The sequence below is a fragment of the Piliocolobus tephrosceles genome, chromosome 16 (genome assembly GCF_002776525.5).
Source record: "Piliocolobus tephrosceles isolate RC106 chromosome 16, ASM277652v3, whole genome shotgun sequence".
NCBI lineage: Eukaryota > Metazoa > Chordata > Mammalia > Primates > Cercopithecidae > Piliocolobus > Piliocolobus tephrosceles.
Window position 1 is genome coordinate 36,048,127 of NC_045449.1, and position 19,706 is coordinate 36,067,832.

General features: G+C 40.9%; 1 protein-coding gene and 1 long non-coding RNA gene across 3 annotated transcripts; both read left to right on the forward strand.

Annotated features, from left to right (window-relative positions):
- The first annotated feature begins 433 nt into the window (after nt 1-433).
- On the forward strand, nt 434-7,733 carry SRSF1 (serine and arginine rich splicing factor 1). Of its 2 annotated transcripts, XR_002730067.2 has the most exons (5): nt 434-1,713; nt 2,121-2,305; nt 2,674-2,846; nt 3,047-3,725; nt 4,645-7,730. XR_002730067.2 is itself a non-coding variant. In XM_023204592.1 (4 exons), the coding sequence occupies exons 1-4, from the start codon at nt 1,520-1,522 to the stop codon at nt 3,239-3,241; spliced, it is 747 nt and encodes a 248-aa protein (XP_023060360.1). In that variant the 5' UTR covers nt 434-1,519; the 3' UTR covers nt 3,242-7,733. The 2 variants fall into 2 exon arrangements, 1 of the variants encoding a protein (XP_023060360.1); XM_023204592.1 differs by having other exon boundaries at nt 3,047-7,733.
- A 2,775-nt stretch (nt 7,734-10,508) lies between these two features.
- Nucleotides 10,509-19,505, forward strand: LOC113225235. The gene is made up of 3 exons (XR_003309908.1): nt 10,509-15,045; nt 17,610-18,891; nt 19,266-19,505. It is a non-coding gene; the product is annotated as an uncharacterized LOC113225235 (long non-coding RNA).
- The last annotated feature ends 201 nt before the right edge of the window (nt 19,506-19,706 follow it).

Consider the following 19,706-nt stretch of genomic DNA (forward strand, 5'->3'; position numbering starts at 1 on the left):
ACTCTGTAGCCCAGGCCGCAGTGCAATGGCGCGATCTCGACTCACTGCAACCTCCGCCTCCAGGGTTCTAGCGATTCTCCTGCTTCAGCCTCCCGAGTAGGCTGGATTACAGGCGCCCGCCACCAAGCCCGGCTAATATTTTGTTTTTTCAGTAGAGACGGGATTTCACCATGTTAGCCAGGCTGGTCACGAACTCCTGACCTCAAGTCATCCGCCCGCCTCTATCTCCCAAAGTGCTGGCGTGAGCCACCGCGCCCCGCCTGATTTTAATTTGAATTCATTAGCGACGTTTAAAAATCCCAGGATTTCACATAAAAATCCAGATTGCAGACGTAGAAAAAAATGTAAAATGTTATCTCCCAATGCCGCAGGCAAATAGGATCACAGTCCTGAATAGCAACCGCGGTCTCCAGTGGTTACGGCTCTCATCCATTTCGCTCCATTTTATTACCTGGGAGGACCGGTATTTTCAATTTCAGTAACTTTTAGAGGAAATTTTTGAAAAAAGGACTGCACACACGCACCTTTTCTTCCTTCTCGTTCTTTCAAGGGAAACAACGGGAAACAATTCATTCTGCAGGCAATCTGCGCTAGTCCCACGGATAGGCGATTAACAAGAGATAAAGAGGTGTGGGTCCCAGAGGCGGTACTGTTACCCCTTCTGGTTGGCGGGTACCACGTTGAAAGGTCAGGGTACGAGCCCACTGCGACTAGCACAAGGAGTGCTGAACTGAGCTATGCAAAGTTCTGACGAGAAGGTGGAACGGTTCTTAATCAAAAGGATTAAGGAATCTAAATCGGTTTCGCTAAATTAGACACATCTGTCTAAGCAGCCACAGCCTGTTCGCAGCAGGGGCGGGAAGACAAACCAACGCCCAAGCTCTCCATTCAGTCACCGGCAACTCAGCTCTGGACTAGACGCACTCTACGAAGATACCCGGGTTTCCGGAGCAACCGCCCGAGCCCTCCCCCTTTAGCCCCGCCTCCGAGTCGCTTTCCCGCCAAAGGCCGTTATCGCCGCACAGCATGGTGGGACAAGGCTTTAAAGCTAGGTTTCACCAAGTTCTTTGAAGGTGCCGAGTTGCTTTCAAAGATCCTCATTCCTGGAGAGATTGACTATCCTTCAAGACCCGACCTGGATGACTAGCTCCTTTAACGAAAGTTCTTTATTTAACTTTTACCAAACGGCTGCTCACTCTATTCGCAAACCACCACAAGCGGGGAACGCGGGGGACTTTTTTTCCCCCTTCGTGCGGAGGGTGACGTCGCGCGTGCGTGCGCGTGCGTTGCGCGTATCCCTCGCACCACCCGTTGCACTCCCGCGCGTGCGTGTTGGGATCGAATCGCTGTTTCCTTCCGCTTCTCTTCCTCTGTCTCCCCCCCATATCCGTGCGCCGAGCTGATAAAGGCGCCATTTTGGAGAGGCCGTGGGAGACGTGGTGCCGCTGCGGGCTCGCTCTGCGGTGCGCTAGGCTTGGTGGGAAGGCCTGTTCTCGAGTCCGCGCTTTTCGTCACCGCCATGTCGGGAGGTGGTGTGATTCGTGGCCCCGCAGGGAACAACGATTGCCGCATCTACGTGGGTAACTTACCTCCAGACATCCGAACCAAGGACATTGAGGACGTGTTCTACAAATACGGCGCTATCCGCGACATCGACCTCAAGAATCGCCGCGGGGGACCGCCCTTCGCCTTCGTTGAGTTCGAGGACCCGCGGTGAGGCGGCATGGGGCTTGCAGCCTTGAGGAAATAGGTCCGAGTAGTCGGGGAAGGCTCCAAGGCCTTAACATAGAAACGGGGAAGCGGGGGCTCTTAGAGAGGTTGGGGCGAGACTGTATCGCCCATGCAGGAGTCGAGTAAGGAGCTGAGTTGGTGTGGCTTCTCTGGCGCCTCGCCTTGGACGTCCCCGGAGCCCATTCGCAGGCTGGAGCGGGAAACTGAGGCGCTGAGGGCTGGTGTAGTGGTTGGGAGCCTGGCGTGTTTCTGGGTGGGGGAGGGGCCATTCCTATTATGCGGCGCATGTGGGCTCTTCCACGTTGGGTGCGCATGTGCGGGGGGTTCCCGACTGAGCGAGCTTCTCCTTCTGGTCTTTCTCATGCCTTTTACTTTCTGCGATCCCGCAGAGACGCGGAAGACGCGGTGTATGGTCGCGATGGCTATGATTACGATGGGTACCGTCTGCGGGTGGAGTTTCCTCGAAGCGGCCGTGGAACAGGCCGAGGCGGCGGCGGGGGTGGAGGTGGCGGAGCTCCCCGAGGTCGCTATGGCCCCCCATCCAGGCGGTCTGAAAACAGAGTGGTTGTCTCTGGTGAGTGTACTGGTTGTGTGGATTGATGTGAAGGGACGGAAGCTACCTAAAATTTTTGTCTTGCATGACCGGTTTAACAATTGCAAATTTTTCATGCTAGGTCGTAAATTGCTTTAGTTTTTGGGTGAATTTAATAAACGAGGAGATTGCTGCTGTGGTGATTTACCAAATTAGGTTGCGGTACTAGATACGAAGATCCGTTACAAATAATTTTGGACTCTGGATTCCAGAATCTTACCAGCTCTTTACCTGGTATCACTTAAGTACACCTATTAAGTATTTTTAAGTACTCTTTGTCCTAATGTACCTTACCAACTTAACGTGAAATTTAAGATAATTGATACTAAGAAAAAAAATCACTTTTTCAGGACTGCCTCCAAGTGGAAGTTGGCAGGATTTAAAGGATCACATGCGTGAAGCAGGTGATGTATGTTATGCTGATGTTTACCGAGATGGCACTGGTGTCGTGGAGTTTGTACGGAAAGAAGATATGACCTATGCAGTTCGAAAACTGGATAACACTAAGTTTAGATCTCATGAGGTAGGTTATACACTTATTCTTTTCTTTGACCAGAATTGGATACAGTGGTCTTAACAGTGGAATTTGAAGGTAAGGATTCAGGCAAGGGTGTCCAAGTAAATTGCCAGATTTCTGGTTTTAGTTACATTGTATGCATTCAGCATGCCTGAAGATAGATGAAAGCTTAGATCTTTCAATGGAAAGTTCTGTCTATCCAATAGGGAGAAACTGCCTACATCCGGGTTAAAGTTGATGGGCCCAGAAGTCCAAGTTATGGAAGATCTCGATCTCGAAGCCGTAGTCGTAGCAGAAGCCGTAGCAGAAGCAACAGCAGGAGTCGCAGTTACTCCCCAAGGAGAAGCAGAGGATCACCACGCTATTCTCCCCGTCATAGCAGATCTCGCTCTCGTACATAAGATGATTGGTGACACTTTTTGTAGAACCCATGTTGTATACAGTTTTCCTTTATTCAGTACAATCTTTTCATTTTTTAATTCAAACTGTTTTGTTCAGAATGGGCTAAAGTGTTGAATTGCATTCTTGTAATATCCCCTTGCTCCTAACATCTACATTCCCCTCGTGTCTTCGATAAATTGTATTTTAAGTGATGTCATAGACAGGATTGTTTAAATTTAGTTAACTCCATACTCTTCAGACTGTGATATTGTGTAAATGTCTATTCTGCCCTGGTTTGTGTGAACTGGGATGTTGGGGGTGTTTGTGGTTATCTTACCTGGGGAAGTTCTTATGTTTATCTTGCTTTTCATGTGTCTTTCTGTAGACATATCTGAAGAGATGGATTAAGAATGCTTTGGATTAAGGATTGTGGAGCACATTTCAATCATTTTAGGATTGTCAAAAGGAGGATTGAGGAGGATCAGATCAATAATGGAGGCAATGGTATGACTCCAAGTGCTATTGTCACAGATGAAATTGGCAGTATTGACCTTATACTAAAAGGCAGGGGTTAAAAATGATTATATACGTTTTCCTTAAAACACTTGCAAGCATTTTATTCAGTTATCTTTAGCTACAATTGCTTTGCTCTTTAAACCTTGGCAATTGTGGCAAAATTATATTGCCCATTTTGTAGCAACTTATTTTGCTCCCTTCCCCCCATTTTTGTTTTAATAGGGACTAATGTGGGAAGAACTGGCTAATTTGTCACAGTGGTTAGTTACAACTGTTAATGTGTGACCTGCTGTTGGTGTACATGTGGGTACAGGGTGTCTTTAAATCCAACAAGATAGAGTATAATATCAATACTGCTAAATCTGCATGTCCTCTGTGTGACTGATAGAGCGTTGCTATTTCATTTTTTTAAGACAAAATGAAAGCAAAATATAGAGTTCCAATGTATTGGTGTAGATAATCTAGTTGGGAATACTTTTAAGTCTCACCTTCCCCTTTAAACTAATATTCATAATTGATTCATATGTTTAAAAGATTTTAATTTACAAATTAAATTGCAAATGGGAGCATTAGATATAGTTTTAGACTTAGGTGGGTAGCAATGCCAGTAAATTTAAATTACGTAACTTCTTGCAACCACGAAACCTGTAATACGCTGTACAGTAACAAGTGTTGGCATTATCAGTTGAACTGTAAATACAAAATGCTTCTTCCAATTAGTCTCTGATGATTAAGTTTCTAAAATTTATCTGAACACCATTCAGAAACTTGTTTTGGGGAATTTGATAGTTATTGATGTGCATCTGTTAAACTGATGACAGACATAACTCATCATTCCCCAGAAACCTTTTTTGATTACAGTATCTAACATTTTGCCTCCTCTTTTTTGGTTTTGCTGGTTATAAAGGTTTGGATTGGAGAGGGCTCACTGGATCCCAATCCTTGGAGCTGGATCATTGGATTCAAATCATAATGTGGATAGGATAGGGAGGATGAATTACCAGGATTCATGGAGCGGGATCAGATTACCAGGAACATAGGAGTGGATTCCTGCCCCAACCAAACCGCATTCGTGTGGATTTTTTTATTCAACTTAATTGGCTATTCCAAAGATTTTTTTTTTCCTATTTTTGACGATTGGAGCCCTTAAGATGCACGATGGAATTGTGTTTTGCGTTTTTTGGTAAAAGGAGCAAAGCGAGGACCTGGAGATAAACGCTGGAGCAATCTCCTTGGAAGGATTCAGCACGAGTAGATGGTAAACATTTAAAGGGGAAAGGGGGGGTTTGTTTAAAATAGTAAATCAGTAAGTCACTTCTAAATTTAAAGAAAACAAAATTGGAGTTGAAGAATAAGTAGGTTTCCAATTGGCTATTGCCGTTTTTCTTTGAAAAAATAAACATTTTTTAAAAAACTATGCATGGTTGTCCTTTTTCCTCTTCATGTAAGATTCTAACTGGGTCTATCAGTTAATCTTTAAATTGTTAAGTAAGATAAGATTTTGACTCTTGTATTAATGTGTTAGCAAATTAAAAGTTCTTAAAAGGCACTAATGGTATTAGCCATCTTTTATTGTTAATTGTAAAAGTCTTCAGGGGAAGGCAAAAGGGGAGAATAAGGCATTTGTGTATGTAACTTGGTAAATGATGGTGGGGGGTTGGATCTAGCATCTGAAAGATAAGCTTCTCTACTTTGTTATAAAGTGGTTAAAAAACTAGATGCTGCTTATTTTCTGGTGGTCATAGACAACATAGGCTTTTGTGCAAAGTTGGTTGATGGCTAGTAAATTAATGTTCACTTGGAGATAGCTTTTGATATTTTCAATGAAACTCATCTCAGAAAAAGGTAAGTATTAAATGTTAACATCAGCACAGAGGTATTAGAACTGTTTTTTGTTTTTGAGACAGAGTCTCGCTTTATTCCCCAGACTGGAGTGCAGTGGTGTAGTCTGGGCTCACTGCAACCTCCACCTCCTGGATTCGAGTGATTCTCGTGCCTCAGTCTCCCGAGTAGCTGGGATTACAAGTGTGTGCCACACTTGCCTGGCTAATTTTGTGTTTTTAGTAGAGATGCAGTTTCTCTGTGTTACCCAGGCTGGTCCCAAACCTCCTGGCCTCAAGTGATCTGCCTGCCTTGGCCTCCCAAAGTGTTAGGATTACAGGTGTGGGCCACCATGCTCGGCCTGTAGAACTTTTAACACAAGTCACATTTCTTTTTTGAAAGGGAAAGAGTGTAAAAGATTAACTGCTTCTTTGGATGAATCATTGCTAATAAAAAGCTGGGCATTTAGAATTTTGCCTTATAAGCCCTTCTCATCCATAAGATTATTTTGTACCTAAAACTTTGGTGTTCTCTACCAAAGCAGTTGTTAAAAACTTGTAGTCTGCTACTTTTTGTATTTGTCTACTGACAGCCCCTTGATACTATTTAGGTTGGGGGAGGGGACCTAAAATAAGTAACTAGACTTTATTTCCCTCGGGTGCTAATCATAGTTGGAAGTTGAATTTAAGGTGATTATTCGGGTGACAATTAAAAACCTAGGGAAAACCAGAAATCTTGGTAGTGGAAGAAATGTGTAAGGTTACCCCAATCAGATTTTAATGAACGTTGTGGAATGTTGGAAAGGGGATGTTGAATGCAGAATTTCACTAAGTAAAGTACTTAGTTTAAATTTATTAAGGATGTAGCTCTTTTTATGTAAGAATTTAATGTAATGGCCAAAAGGCAGTTTACTGTTTAAAATTTGAATAATTTTACATGACATTCTTGAAGTTCTAAGTTCTGTTTTATGTGTAGAACATTTTAAAAATTCAGATTATTAAAGGGAAAATAAATGATTAATGATCATTTTGTAAGGTTAATGTGAGCTAGACTTAAGCAAACTTTGGTTCATTTGTGTTCATTGAATGTTTTGGAAACCACCAAAAAATGTAAATGGCCTTCACTCAAGTTTGAGTGTTTAAAGTTGAAAGATGTGCTCAAGTAAAAGTTACGGTAATTCTAACTTCACATTGAAATGAGAGAGCATTCCTTGTTATACAGGCTGAATTTGAAGATTAGAGAGGACTTCATGTTTACTTACGAAAGGTAAAGGGGCATAGATTTTGTAGTTAAGATGACCAGACAGCTAAAAGCTGTGATGGGAAGTATGGACTTCCAGCTCCTATTTATAGTCTCAGAAAATGGACCTTTAGGTCTCTATCCATATTGGCAATTATTAAAGTTACACCCTTTTGAAACTACAAAAGCTGTCTTGGAATTTTCCCCTCTTCTCCCTATTTATGTCCCCTTAGAATGTTTTAGGGAGCCTATAATTATTTTCTAACCAAGGAAAAACTTAAGTCTCTTTAAGAAGCAATTACTTTTCATAACATCAGATTGAATAACCCACCTTGCTGTTCAGCCCACATCCTACTGGAAACAAAAGGTAAGAAACCCATTTTCTGGTTCCTGATTGTTTGGGTCTGAATTTTGTTTTTAAAATGAATCTAAGTTTAATATTTTTAAAAATGCTGTTTGGAATATGAATAGATTCCCCATAAAATGGTTTTTCCTGTTTTATGCTTTAGAAAATATTCAGTGCTCACGTCTGCGCATCATAGTGCTTGCATTTAATATGATTTATTGTAGAATCTCAACTTTTCTTGGTGTTGCCTTTGAAACATTGTCTTGGTCATTAGGGCTGGTGTTTTCACATTTCTGTGGTCAAGGTGAATTTCTTATGTGTGCCTTTTTGCTTACTTTGTATATGAATTTTGTAATTTAAATTGCAAGTAAGTTATATATATGTATTTACCATAAATAGTATTAAAAGATGAGAAACTGTTAGACTGAAGTTCTGTTGTAACATAACCACTCTTATTTCCATCACAGTATGAAGAGTGCAAACGCAGAAAACAGATTACAGTCTCTTATCCATTTTTTGAAATCCAAAAACTATATGAAAACGAAAGATTTTCTGTTGTTGAGCTAATTAAATGTGAAACCTGACCAGAATTGCTGCCTTCATTTTGCACTTAGTGTGACTAAACTGTTTCCTGTTGAACTTCATTATTCATTGCACAGTTGCCACAGACTTTGCTGAGGGTTTTATGTAATACAGGGTATATATGTACCTTACAAAGTGCGTACAGCTCTGGATCCCAGATATATCTGTCCCCAAAGAGTTCATGTAAGGGAGTGTACTAGCATACACAGGCCTAATGCTTTTGTCTGTAACTGGGGTGTCTTGACTGAAAAACCTATTATTGTGAATCCTTTATTGATTGAATTTTAAGTTCCCCTATCTTTTTAGGCTGAAGCAGCCACAAGAAAAAAAGGTATGGCCCACATTCTTTACATTCTGTTGTATTAGTGGACTCAACAATTATATCCCATTGAAGCAAATACTCAGGCATCCTAGAGTGTACAATACAACATTCTTTTGAGTTATTGTTTCTGTATCAGTACTTACAGGAACATTGACCAATTAGATCCTATAGGAAAAGCTGGGATTGGCATGAAGTAAAGAGATTATAAGGAAGCATCTGTTCATTGTGTCTATTGTGATTGTCTATTGAATAAATAGTAATGCTGCTAAGGTAACTTTTGCTTTAAACGTGGACCCCAAAAATAGTATACTTAAACCAGTACTTATTCCTGTTATTGAGACCTTTGGAGTGCTTCTTGGTAGCTTTGAAAGCTAATGCCTAACAATCCTGAGGGTGGTTGTGAGCTTGTAATGATTAAAGGAAGGATTTTTTATTATTATAAAAATCACTCCGTGCTTCATTAATGCACAGAATAAAAACGGAATAAATGTCATATATAAGTTAACTTAGGCAGATATAACATTTGTAGTTTACAACATTTTACTAGGTGCTAGGCTGGGATTTCAGGGGGTGAAAAGTCATACATGACTTTTCATAAGAAGTTTAATATTTAGGTAAGCAAAACAGAACACAGTTCAGCTTGACACTCAAGCATCGGGTTAAAAAGCATAAAACTTCTGTCACCAGATAACTTCTAAGTGCCAACTGTTGGTAGAACTGTGGACATGAAGATAGTGGGAACAGCTTTTCTAGGATACTATACTCATCTCCACCAAATGCTCTTTGAACAAAAACAACTCTTGATTTTTTTTTTTTTTTTAACAACATGCTGTACTGCTCTCCATTGGAGTAAGTGCTAGGGAAAATCACTTAGCCACTAGAGGGAGCTATAACACAAAATTAAGCAGGAAATAATCCCCATTGTAGATAGGTACAACAAAGTGGAGACCAGCTTAACTACCTTTGATCCTCTGTATCAGCTCTAAAGTTAGTTGGGTTGGGTAAGTTTTCTTGTAACTTTACCTTTGTCTTCCCATCTTTTGTGCAAAATTCTTCCCCTTTTCAGCTTTTGCATCCATTTAGGTTTTCGGTAGAGTTTAACTTACAGTCACTCATTTTGTAACGGAAAAATCTAGGTTCTGGGACTAAGAAAATACTGAAGACATAAGTCTGCTTGTTTTTCTGCCTACCTTGTACATCAGGTATGGAGTAATAAGGCCTTGAATGTGAGAATTGGCAACAGGAGTTAGGTGTGCTGGGGAAATAAAATCTAGGCATAACAATTTGGTTATGAACTGGAAGAAATGAATATGCTTTCAGAGACCTGTACTTTGCTTTTACGGTGTGACAGTTTCAGGCGTGATCTTATTTCTCAGTATTACCTAAGAGGTTCTTAAAATTTGCCTTAAAATCCTACTTATGTGTCAACTTAGCTGTTTGCTATTTTCTAGGCCTCATTTAAGTAGCAGGTTGTCTTGTGATCAGAAAGTCAGTACACACAGTAGTTAATGTCATATTAACAGCTGAAAACTACTGAGAATTAAACACTTTAGTATTTTAGTATTTAGTATTGACTAAACACTTTAGTCATTCCCATCATCCCTTTCTCCCCAGGTTTCTTTTATAAAAATGGGAAGGACACAAACTTATCTCCTGTTTAAAGTATAAATTGTCATTGAGAATACTAAACCTTTTAGGCCCTCATGATGGGATTTAGTCGTCCAGAAAACAGGTGTGGTACAACTGGCCTTAAAATATTAATTTTAGAAAGTCGGTCTGTTTCAAAGAATGAGGCACTAAAAATGGACAAAGTGGACTTCTTGTGGGGGAAAAAGGAATCAAGTTTACACAGTAGGGATTTCCCTGCCTGCTAAGTTAACACTAAGTAGCAAGGAAGGCTACAGAAAGTAGTTACTGTTAACTAGTAGTCTTGCTGCAAATTGGATTGACAGCTGAAAGGGCACTAACTAGATTGAAGCCTGTCTTTAATCCTGTAGATGTTAACTCTGGTGTGCCTTTGATAATTTTTAAATAACTTTTGAAAATGCACTCTGAAGCCACAAATGAGGCAAATGAAAATTCAGAATTCTCTTTATAGAAAGAAAAGTGCAAACCTGGAGATTGTAAAGGGCTAAGAAAAATAATGGTAGATTTATTCCCTCAGGTGCTGTGTATTAGAGGAGTCTTTATATGTCATTTTGGGATAAGCTTTCAACAATTATTAAGGCTTAATACATAGGACTGTAGGATCAGGCAAACAAAAGGGAAGGTATAGCCTTTAGATAGGACTGGGAAGTCCTGGGTGTATCTCTTCTGCCCTTAACAGTGGCATTCCTAGAAATTTGAACTACAAAACAACCGCCAAGAGTGACATTCACTTTTTTTTTTTTTGGTCTGTTTTTGACACAGGGTCTCTGTCACCCAGGCTGGAGTGTAGTGGCGTAATCTCAGCTCACTGCAACCTCCGCCTCCTGGGTTCAAGTGATTCTCCTGCCTCAGCCTCCCAAGTAGTTGGGATTACAGGTGCCCACCACCACACCTGGCTAATTTTTGTAGTTTTAGTAGAGACAGGGTTTCACTATGTTGGCTTGGCTGGTGTCTGAACTCAAGACCTCAAGTGATCTGCCTGCCTCGGCCTCCCAAAGTGCTGGGGTTACAGACGTGAGCCACTGCGCCTGGCTGACATACACAACCTAAGGCTAGAAATGTAAAATGTTGGTTCACAGTGCAATGAGCACATTCCAAAGAAAACTCAAATGGCTCCTTTGTACTCTAAAAACAGTAAATTTGCAGCAAGATGATAGTCAAGTTCTGTGTCTTCAGGGTGTCATTGCATCTATGATTTAGACTAACCTAGAGATTTGTTTACTTGCCAAATAGAGTTCTTCAAGATGCTGTTTGGATTTGTCTTACCATCTCCAACTGCCATATCGGCATTTTTGTCTGTACCCAAATTCATATTACTGAAGTGTTAGAGCTGATTTCAGTGACTCCAGTTTCTTCTTAAAACATGTCACTCCCATAATATGAGTTAACAATGGGTTATATTCTACCTTTCCAATTTATCCTGTTCTCAATTACATCTTTCCCCTACCCTGGTTGGTTTGGTAAATATATATATATTTTTAACTCTACAGACCCAGGAACTTGAATATATTTATATTTCCCAATAAGCTAAATGCAATGCTGACAGTTTAATATTGATTGGCGAGATGGAAAGAACTTAATACTCCCTAAAAGCAAAGCACTGTAGAAGTCTGTTTCACAAACTGTTCGTTAACTGAGTGGATTATTGGAGAAGGTATTTTAATACTAATAACTCCTCAGATTTGAAGCCAGAAATTTTGAATTAATTTAAATGCTAGCCTAAGTCCAAGTATAATGGATAAGTAAATGTTGCTCCCAGAATTGGTCTTGCAAAGTAAGACCAATTGTAAGACCAAAGTAAGTGGTTTTGTTGTAAGCTATGCACACTTTCAGTACAGATCACCAAGAACTGATGACATTGTCCCCTAAAAGACTTAAGTAGTTGCCTCCTAGGTATATCCTTTTTCAGTCATTCTCTTTTAAGCTTCTTACAGAAGAAGCTTTAAGTTGCCTCTGAATTTAGTGGTACTGCCTCAATGAGAATTTCTGCATATTTCTCTTTGGGATGGAATCATTTTGGTTCTTTTTTGTTGTTGTTTTGGTAACTATACGTAAAGAGATTAATACATAATGTCTTGTGAAGAGACTAGTATGTATGTATATTATTCCTTGGGTTGGGAGTCTTTAAGCATTACTTCAGGACGCTGACCCTGGTCTTCAAGTTTATAGGATCAGCTAGCTTAAACAATGCTCTCAAAACCAAGCGATCGAGCATTCATACATTTTAACACCCCACACCCTAAATCCCATAAGCAGCCCTGTTCCTTTTGCCGTTAAAAATCTCAGTCCTTCATGATCACACCTAATGACTGAAACATTCTTGAACTAATTGCATTGTTTCTGCTTTGCTTTTCTTCAACATGTTTTAAAAAGTGTGCTACACATGCATGCACATGTTGACTTTAAGCTGTTCTCTAGTTCAACATGTATGTTTTCTTTCCCTCAGCTACATAGTAAACTGGGGGCAAAGGCTGTGTTTTTTTTTGTTGTTTGTTTGTTTGTTTTCTAGATGGCGTCTCGCACTGTCACCTGGGCTGGAGTGCAGTGGCGCAATCTCGGCTCACTGCAACTTCCACCTCCTGGGTTCAAGCGATTCTCCTGCCTTGGCCTCCCAACGTGCTGGGATTATAGGCATAAACCACCGCGCCTGGCCCCCCAGAGGCTATGTTTTTAACTTTTTGACATTTCTTCTAAGATGTCCAGAATGCTAGTACCTACCTATACCTTAATAAATGTTTGTGAATAAATATATTATTGAAATCTTAGGCTGGTGTGCCACATAGCTTAAATCTGAGACACTGTTCTTCAGTCAGATCACACATATTCCTAGAATAGTAACCTCAAATTTGGGTTTATGCCCTTGCTACCTTTTACATATTTTTTGTAGAGACAGGGTCTTGCTCTGTTTCTCAGACTGTTTTTGAACTCCTGGGCTCAAGCAGTCCTCCCACCTTGACTTCCTAAAAGTGCTGGGATTACAGGTATGAGCCATTGTGCCCAGTCCTGATACTGTGGCCCATATTAATCCTCATGTAGTATTTAGTCTTATTTTGCAATTTGAGGAAATAGGCTCAGAGATGTTAAAGTGTCAGGCCCAGAACTTGAATCCAGGTTTTGTGATGAGAAATTCTTGTTTGTTTTACTACCAGGTGGTTTTTTAAAGCCAGCCTGCTTTTTCCAGTTGGGAGGCCTTGGGGAGAAAAGTCTGACCCAAGTGAAAAACACCTGTAATATCTACCAGATGCCAGCAGGGTGTCCCATGGTGCTGTCTTTGATCCACGTTCTTACCCCATGTACTGAGGGTTGTTCTAGAGTAGGACTACATCTAGTCACAGTGGCCATGGTCCAGAGCCTGGCAGCAAGAAAGTGGGATGCCTAGCTCCTTGACTTTCCAGTGTGCAGTGCATAGCCAGCTCTCAGAGAAGCCCTTGCCCTCTTTTGACCTCTACCATTGAGGCTGGCCCACAGGAGTACAGCTGGTCACACAGTGGCCAGGGCCTGGTAGCCACTCAATAACTATGCAGCAGCCCCACAAAAAAAATCATAGAAAAGAACCTGTGAAAGGGTAAATGTTTAAAACATCTGCATTTGTGTTGATAGCTGAGTATACACTTAAATTTGTATTAGTAACAGATCCACAAAAATGACCCACTCTAGGAAGATGAGTTTTAAAAGCCAGTGTGTGGTAACTTCGTTTCCAATAAAAATGTTTGCATTACACTTAGCATATGCATACAACCTCTTAGGTATCGGTTTTTGTATTCAGCAACCCTAGTTGGTCATCTACAGTGTCAAAACTATCACTTATGTGAAAACAAATGAGCAAATAGCCCTTTAAAAATTTCCTTTCCCAGTGCTCCTTAAACACTTTATACAAATATCTGTAACTGTTTTATAATTATTTCTTTGCAAGTCTTGGTTTCTTCACTAGAGAATATTCTTAGAAGTATCCCCAGTGACAGTACAGCTCCTGGCATTTAGTAGGTGCTCAGTAATTATTTTACTGAAATACTAATGCTTCCGTAATAGTTCTGGGATAATTCTACACACGAGCCATTTTTCTAAGAAGAGTTCACATTAGAGAGGTCTTTGTTTTGTATTCAAGATGATTAATTATGAACTGGGAAGTTAGTCCCTGGGGTGTCCTGGCTGGCCTTTGGAAATCTTCACTACATCTTTCTGGGTTGGAATTCTCACCACAGCCTTAATGTGGGGCTGTATCTGAGCTGTCTCTGAGTGCTGTCCATTTGATATGTCGAGGACTGGGTGTTTACCAGGGCTCTTCAAGCCATTGGGAGAAACAGCTGAAGAGTAACCTACTGATTTGAGATGTGGATTTGTACCCCATCCCTTTCTCCTCCCTGTTTCCCACAGGAGTTTTATCTCAAACTCCTAAGTCATTTTTAAGGAGATCACTGGAACAAACTCCAAACCTACCCTCTAATAGTCAAGTTTACCTGAATTTTCTTAGTTCTCTTGGGAGAAGACTAATCACACATTGTAGTACCAACTTGGACTCTTCATGTGCTTTTATTAACTGATTAGAGTAACGCCTCAGCTAAAGTGTATAGAACATACATGGGGCTTCCTCAGGCTTCAGAATCAGCTTCACTAGATGTGCTATGTAGGAGGCCACGGAAAAATTACTGTAGGAGTAAAAGTTACCAGTTCTGATGCAAACAATCCTCTTGTCCCCAAGAAGTATCACTAAGGGATTTTTTTTTGTCCCATATTATAAATTGGCCTGAAAATATCCTTTCATATGTGAGGAATGAGTATATGGTGACTTTCTCCTTTAAAGTATGAACTGCTAAAGGACAGAGATAATACGTATTCTGTATTCCAACACCCACTGTGTGTTTCTGGTCTTTGTACCAGGTGCTCAGGAAGTGTTTTCACTGGCTTGGGTTGACTACTTGCCATCTGCTCTCTGAGCATTCATTTCTGAATGAAAAGGGAGAAAGTGAAAGGAGTGGTGGGAAGAAAGAGGAAGCTGGAGAAATAAGAGGAAACAGCTGGAGGAGGGAGGTGACGCTGAGGAGGTGGAACTTACGTAAGGTCAGTAAAACAAAAAGCTAGCTGAGGGCAGGGTCAGGCCCTGGGGGTAGAGGGCTAATTAACTTCTGTCAGCTAGTTGAATAGAGCCTTGCGTGCTTTGTTAGAGACCAAAGGTACTTCAAAGGAAAAAATCTAGATTCTTCCCTGTGTACCTTAATAATTGTTCATCAGGTCAAAATCTGTCCTGTCCTCTAGGAATTCTGGTCTTCCCTCAGGCCTAGCAGAGAGCTTTCTGCCACTACTCAGGCAACCAAGGGTGAAGTGCTTCAAGTAGTATTTGTGGACAGCAGCAGGTAAGCTTGGTGTGTTATTCACAGCTTAAAGAGTAAATGCTGAGTACAGCTGTTGTCCATGTGTAGAGCTTTTAACAACCAGCTCAGCAGGCTCCTTCACCTGCTTTTATGCTGGGACCAGATGACTGAATGTAGAACTTCAGGCACTTTTTTTTTTTTTTTTGAGATGGAGTCTCGCATTGTCACCTAGGCTGCTAGAGTGCAGTGGCACGATCTTGGCTCACTGTAAGCTCTGCCTCCTGGGTTCACGCCATTCTCCTGCCTCAGCCTCCCGAGTAGCTGGGACTACAGACGCCCACCACCATGCCTGGCTGATTTTTGTATTTTTAGTAGAGACAGGATTTCACCGTGTTAGCCAGGATGGTCTCTATCTCCTGACCTGGTGATCCGCCCACCTCGGACTCCCAAAGTGCTGGGATTACAGGTGTGAGCCACCATGTCTGGCCCTTTAGGCACTTTCTACTTCTCAAAGTCAAGAAACATCCTTTAAAAAGTTAGTTCCCTTTCCTGGAGCCTAAGCCATATCTTATCTAAGCCTTGTGTTGCCATCTGTTGGCATTGTTTTCTAGAATGGAGCAGCTTTCTCAAAGTTTGGTCTTGCTAGACATGAGGTCATGTCAGTGTCTTAGGTCACTGCTGCTCACCTTCCTTACCCAGGGAGCATACTGCATAGGTTTCTGAACACCTGTTTTCATTATTCACTGTTCTTCTCACTACCAAGAATGGAGGGACCCTCAGTTGAAGATCAAATTGACTGAAGAAAAACTGGAGAGAGATGTTTCTCTTGGAGTTTGGATAGAGTATTGATAACATGTTTTTGCCCTGCCTTGCTCTTCACAAGAACATTGGGCCAGGCATTAACAATTAGTAATTTTTTTTTTGCATATGAACAGTATTTTTTTTCTGGTGATGTAGATGGGTGCATATGACACTAAACAATGCTGTTTAGTGTCATCATATCCCTCTTAACTGGTGGGATGTATTTGGGGTGGAGGCTATAGCCAATGAGAAGAGGGTCACCTCTGTACCGGATAAACTTTGTATAGGAATTTAGTTTATTTTTTGACTATTAGCACAATGCTATAATTGAGCTAATCTTTGTAGTTTGGTGCAGGACCACCAAGTTTGTGTGACCTATTACCTACTTTTTCCATGCTCAGCCATTACCCTGTCCTGGGGCATCTGAGGGCAGTAAGGAACAGGTGTCCAAAGGAGGAATGTTGGTGCCTATGGTATGTTTTCCAGTTGTATTGGATTTCTTACTTGGTGTATTTTTGACTTGTCTTAGTTTCTTTCCTTGTGGTCTCTGCTATTTTACTTGCTATTTGTTGGATATTCTCCCCTGTCATTAAAGAGTTGCAAAATGGAAGTTAGTATTTCTATGCAAATGCTTAGGTTTAGCGTTGATTTTTGCAGGTGTCCTTCAACAGGTGTGAAGGTGATAAATGTGTTTCCATGGCTTTAGACTCATTTTTGAAGGATTGGATTGTGTGAACATTCTTAGAAACAATAGAATGTTTTAATTAAAAGCCCTCGACTACCAGTTGAACTCAGTGTCTACTAGGAAAATGGGTAGATTTGTTACATTGTCCCTTTGCTGTCTGTGACTTTGTTCCAGTTGTCAAGGAATTTAAATGGGTATTCAGGGAAAAAGAATTCTTGTTTCCCTTTCCTCACCTTGCCAGTTAAAACAAGTAACTCCTGGTGACACTTCAGGTGGTAGAATTGAAACACAAACCTGACTTCTGACCACATGGGTCAAAGGCAAATGGCTTCAAAGCCCTTAGTGTGGTTATCCAGTTTGGGCAGTGAGGAGATAACTTCTGCTTTCCTCCCTGAGGAGTTTGGAGTATTTAAGCGGGAGAAGTGGGGGAGGTGTCACTTTGAAAATATGTTGCTTTTTCTCCTGATTGTATTGAGGCTGATATGGAAGGGTTATTTCTTTCTGGCCAGTACTTTTTGGTATTTGTAAGTACTGCAATTTTGATTTTTACTATTTGTTAATTGTCAGTTCTGGCTTTTTTTGCATAAAGAGTTGGTCCATTAACTTGTCAATTTGAAGCTTCTAACTAGATATTCCCTACAGAAAGTTTTGGATTTGTTTTTAGTTTGTGGAACAGTCTTAGCTGGGGACAGGTAATTAACAACAGCAGAGATTACTTCCTTTTCCTAGGATTCTAAGTCTGTAATCCACATCCTCAATATATTCACAGGACTTTAAAATTCTCTCCAAATGAGGAAGGAAATATCCTGTTGCTTTCTAATGTTTACTAAAAGTTGTGTTTAGAACAACAGATTTTAATAGGCATCTTTCTTTGTTATGTGTCATAAGCCCTTTGCCCGTTTACCTTAGGGTTCTTTGAAGGAGAAATGGATGGGAGAAAACCTATCACTTGGAAAAAGTAAAAGGAATAATTAACTGACTCAGAGCTTATGTGGAGAGTTCCCAGCCTCAAAGTTAATCTGGAACTGCTCGATAGCACCAATAAAAATACTTATTTCACATCTGTTGTTTCTGGAAAATGTCCTAAGCATCTTACATATATTTCTCATTAAATTCACAGGTGACCATTGTGAGGTAGATATTTTGTTCTCATTTTCCAGATGAGGAAGCTGAGACCCTGAAAGGTTAGGTGACAGATTATACAACTTGGAGTGTGGGAGGAGGAGAGAGGAACCTGAACAGAGCAAGTTGGGGATCTGACTTTTGTTTGGGTGGGTGTAGGCACATTGTATTTTTGGTTTAGACGCTTTATTCATCATGGCTGAAGGTAATACCATTTACTCACCGAAAATTGTTTACAATAATCAAGATGAATTTACTGTCTTTGGACATCTGTCTTTTGACTGGACCTCAGTATATAGTCTGTGAAAGTTCACTTAAGGAGAGGGCTCCTTTTTGTTTGGTTAGAGAAATTGTCTGTCCTAAAGGTAGAAATAGCCCCTTCTAGGTAGGGATGGAGCATTTGATCATACTGATTTCATTATATTCCTCTAACAGTTGGAACCAATTGTTTTTGAGTACTTGTTTCAAACTTCTGAATATTTTCCTTCTGGAAAGTAGCTCAGTGTTTAAAATTTATATGAACTTAAAAAGTTGATTTTAAAGATGTTTGAGGAGCAATCAACAATTCTGGTTTTGTCTTATGGATAGAAATAGAATTAGCCATTTTCCTCAAGAAAAGTGATTCTTCTGAATCTTATTTCTTCAGTAATGAGAACTGGACTGTTTTCGTTTGACCTCTATTTCCTGTTAGTGGGAAACCCCTCCCCAGAGGTGCTGTGTGAAAGATTGCTGGGGAAAGGGTTTCTAGATCCCAGCATAACAAGTTCAGAAGAGCCCAGCAATATTGTCATTAGAATAATGGTCTTCATTAAGTACTGGTTTTCATAATCTTGAAGCTTCATTTTCACCAATTTGAAAGGCAGTGGCTAGGGAGGAGAGACTATGCAGGGAAGGAGGAAAACTCAGGAGTGCATCACAGAGACCTTGAGTTAAGGCAGGAAGAAGCAGATTTGCTGTCCACTAAATGAAAATAAAAAGAATTCCATTGTCCAAGGTCAGAGCAAGAACATAAAGGTTTTAGTTTACTTAGTTAATTCCTTAGGTTTGGACTACAGGAGACATGGGGGTCACCCATAGCAATTTAGCTGATAAATGTATCAGAAACTCTTTCATCATTTTCTGTCCCCTCCTGTCTTAGGCTGACCGGTTCCCTGATGTGTTACCTGCTTCTGCTACTGATCCAAACTGCAGAACTTCTCCCCCAAGGCCTCCAGGCAGTATCCAATGGGGAATCAGCTCTAAAAGGAACCAGACCAACGTTTTCCAGCCCCTTCATTCTGGTGACTGAGGGGAGGAAAGAATGGGAGGGGGTATTCTTGTCTAGTGGATGGAAAGGAAACACACTGTCAAATTATTATATATCCTTGGTTTTCTATTACAGTAGAATTCTCCAGCCATGTTTTTACTGTCTGTGGGGGAAGTTGGAGATGGTGGCCTTGATTAGAAGTGTCTGGAGGGGGAAAAATGGAGGGGATAAGATTCAGTTGGTTTTGGAAAATGTTGAAGTCTTAATGCGTCCATCTGAAGAATGTTTTCTAAAAGCAGAGTTTATAAAAATATCACTGATACAGCCTGCCCCCTCATTTCCCTGCCACAGGAGATGTCTTGGACTAGAGACACTTGTTTAATAATAGCTTGTCTCTGATATTCCCAGTAGCTACCCTCTGTGTGAGGAAAGGATAGAAATGTTCAGGACATCATCAGACAGGCTCCTCATCTACAAAGTTCCAGTAGCAGTGACGCCTACACGGAAGACTTGGAACTGCAAACAGAGGCTGGGGTCACCTCAGTGACATCTCCTGACGCTGTCCAACCAGAAGTTCGATTTTTGTTCTGGGGGTGAAGGAGGAAACAGACTGTACTAAAGGACTAAAATAATTTCTTGTCTATACTATCTCACTTGTTTTTATTTTTGGCGGGAGAGGAGGGGTGTTGGGATAGAATTTCACATCCTATCTTGGAGTGAAGGGGAGGATGGGGAGGCTCAGCCTTTCACCCAAGAATAACCCAGTAATGACATCTCTACGCGTGGGAAGTGTTTCCCTCCACACTGGGAGGATCTGAGGCTGCACCCCAGTGGGATTCCCTGCTTGAG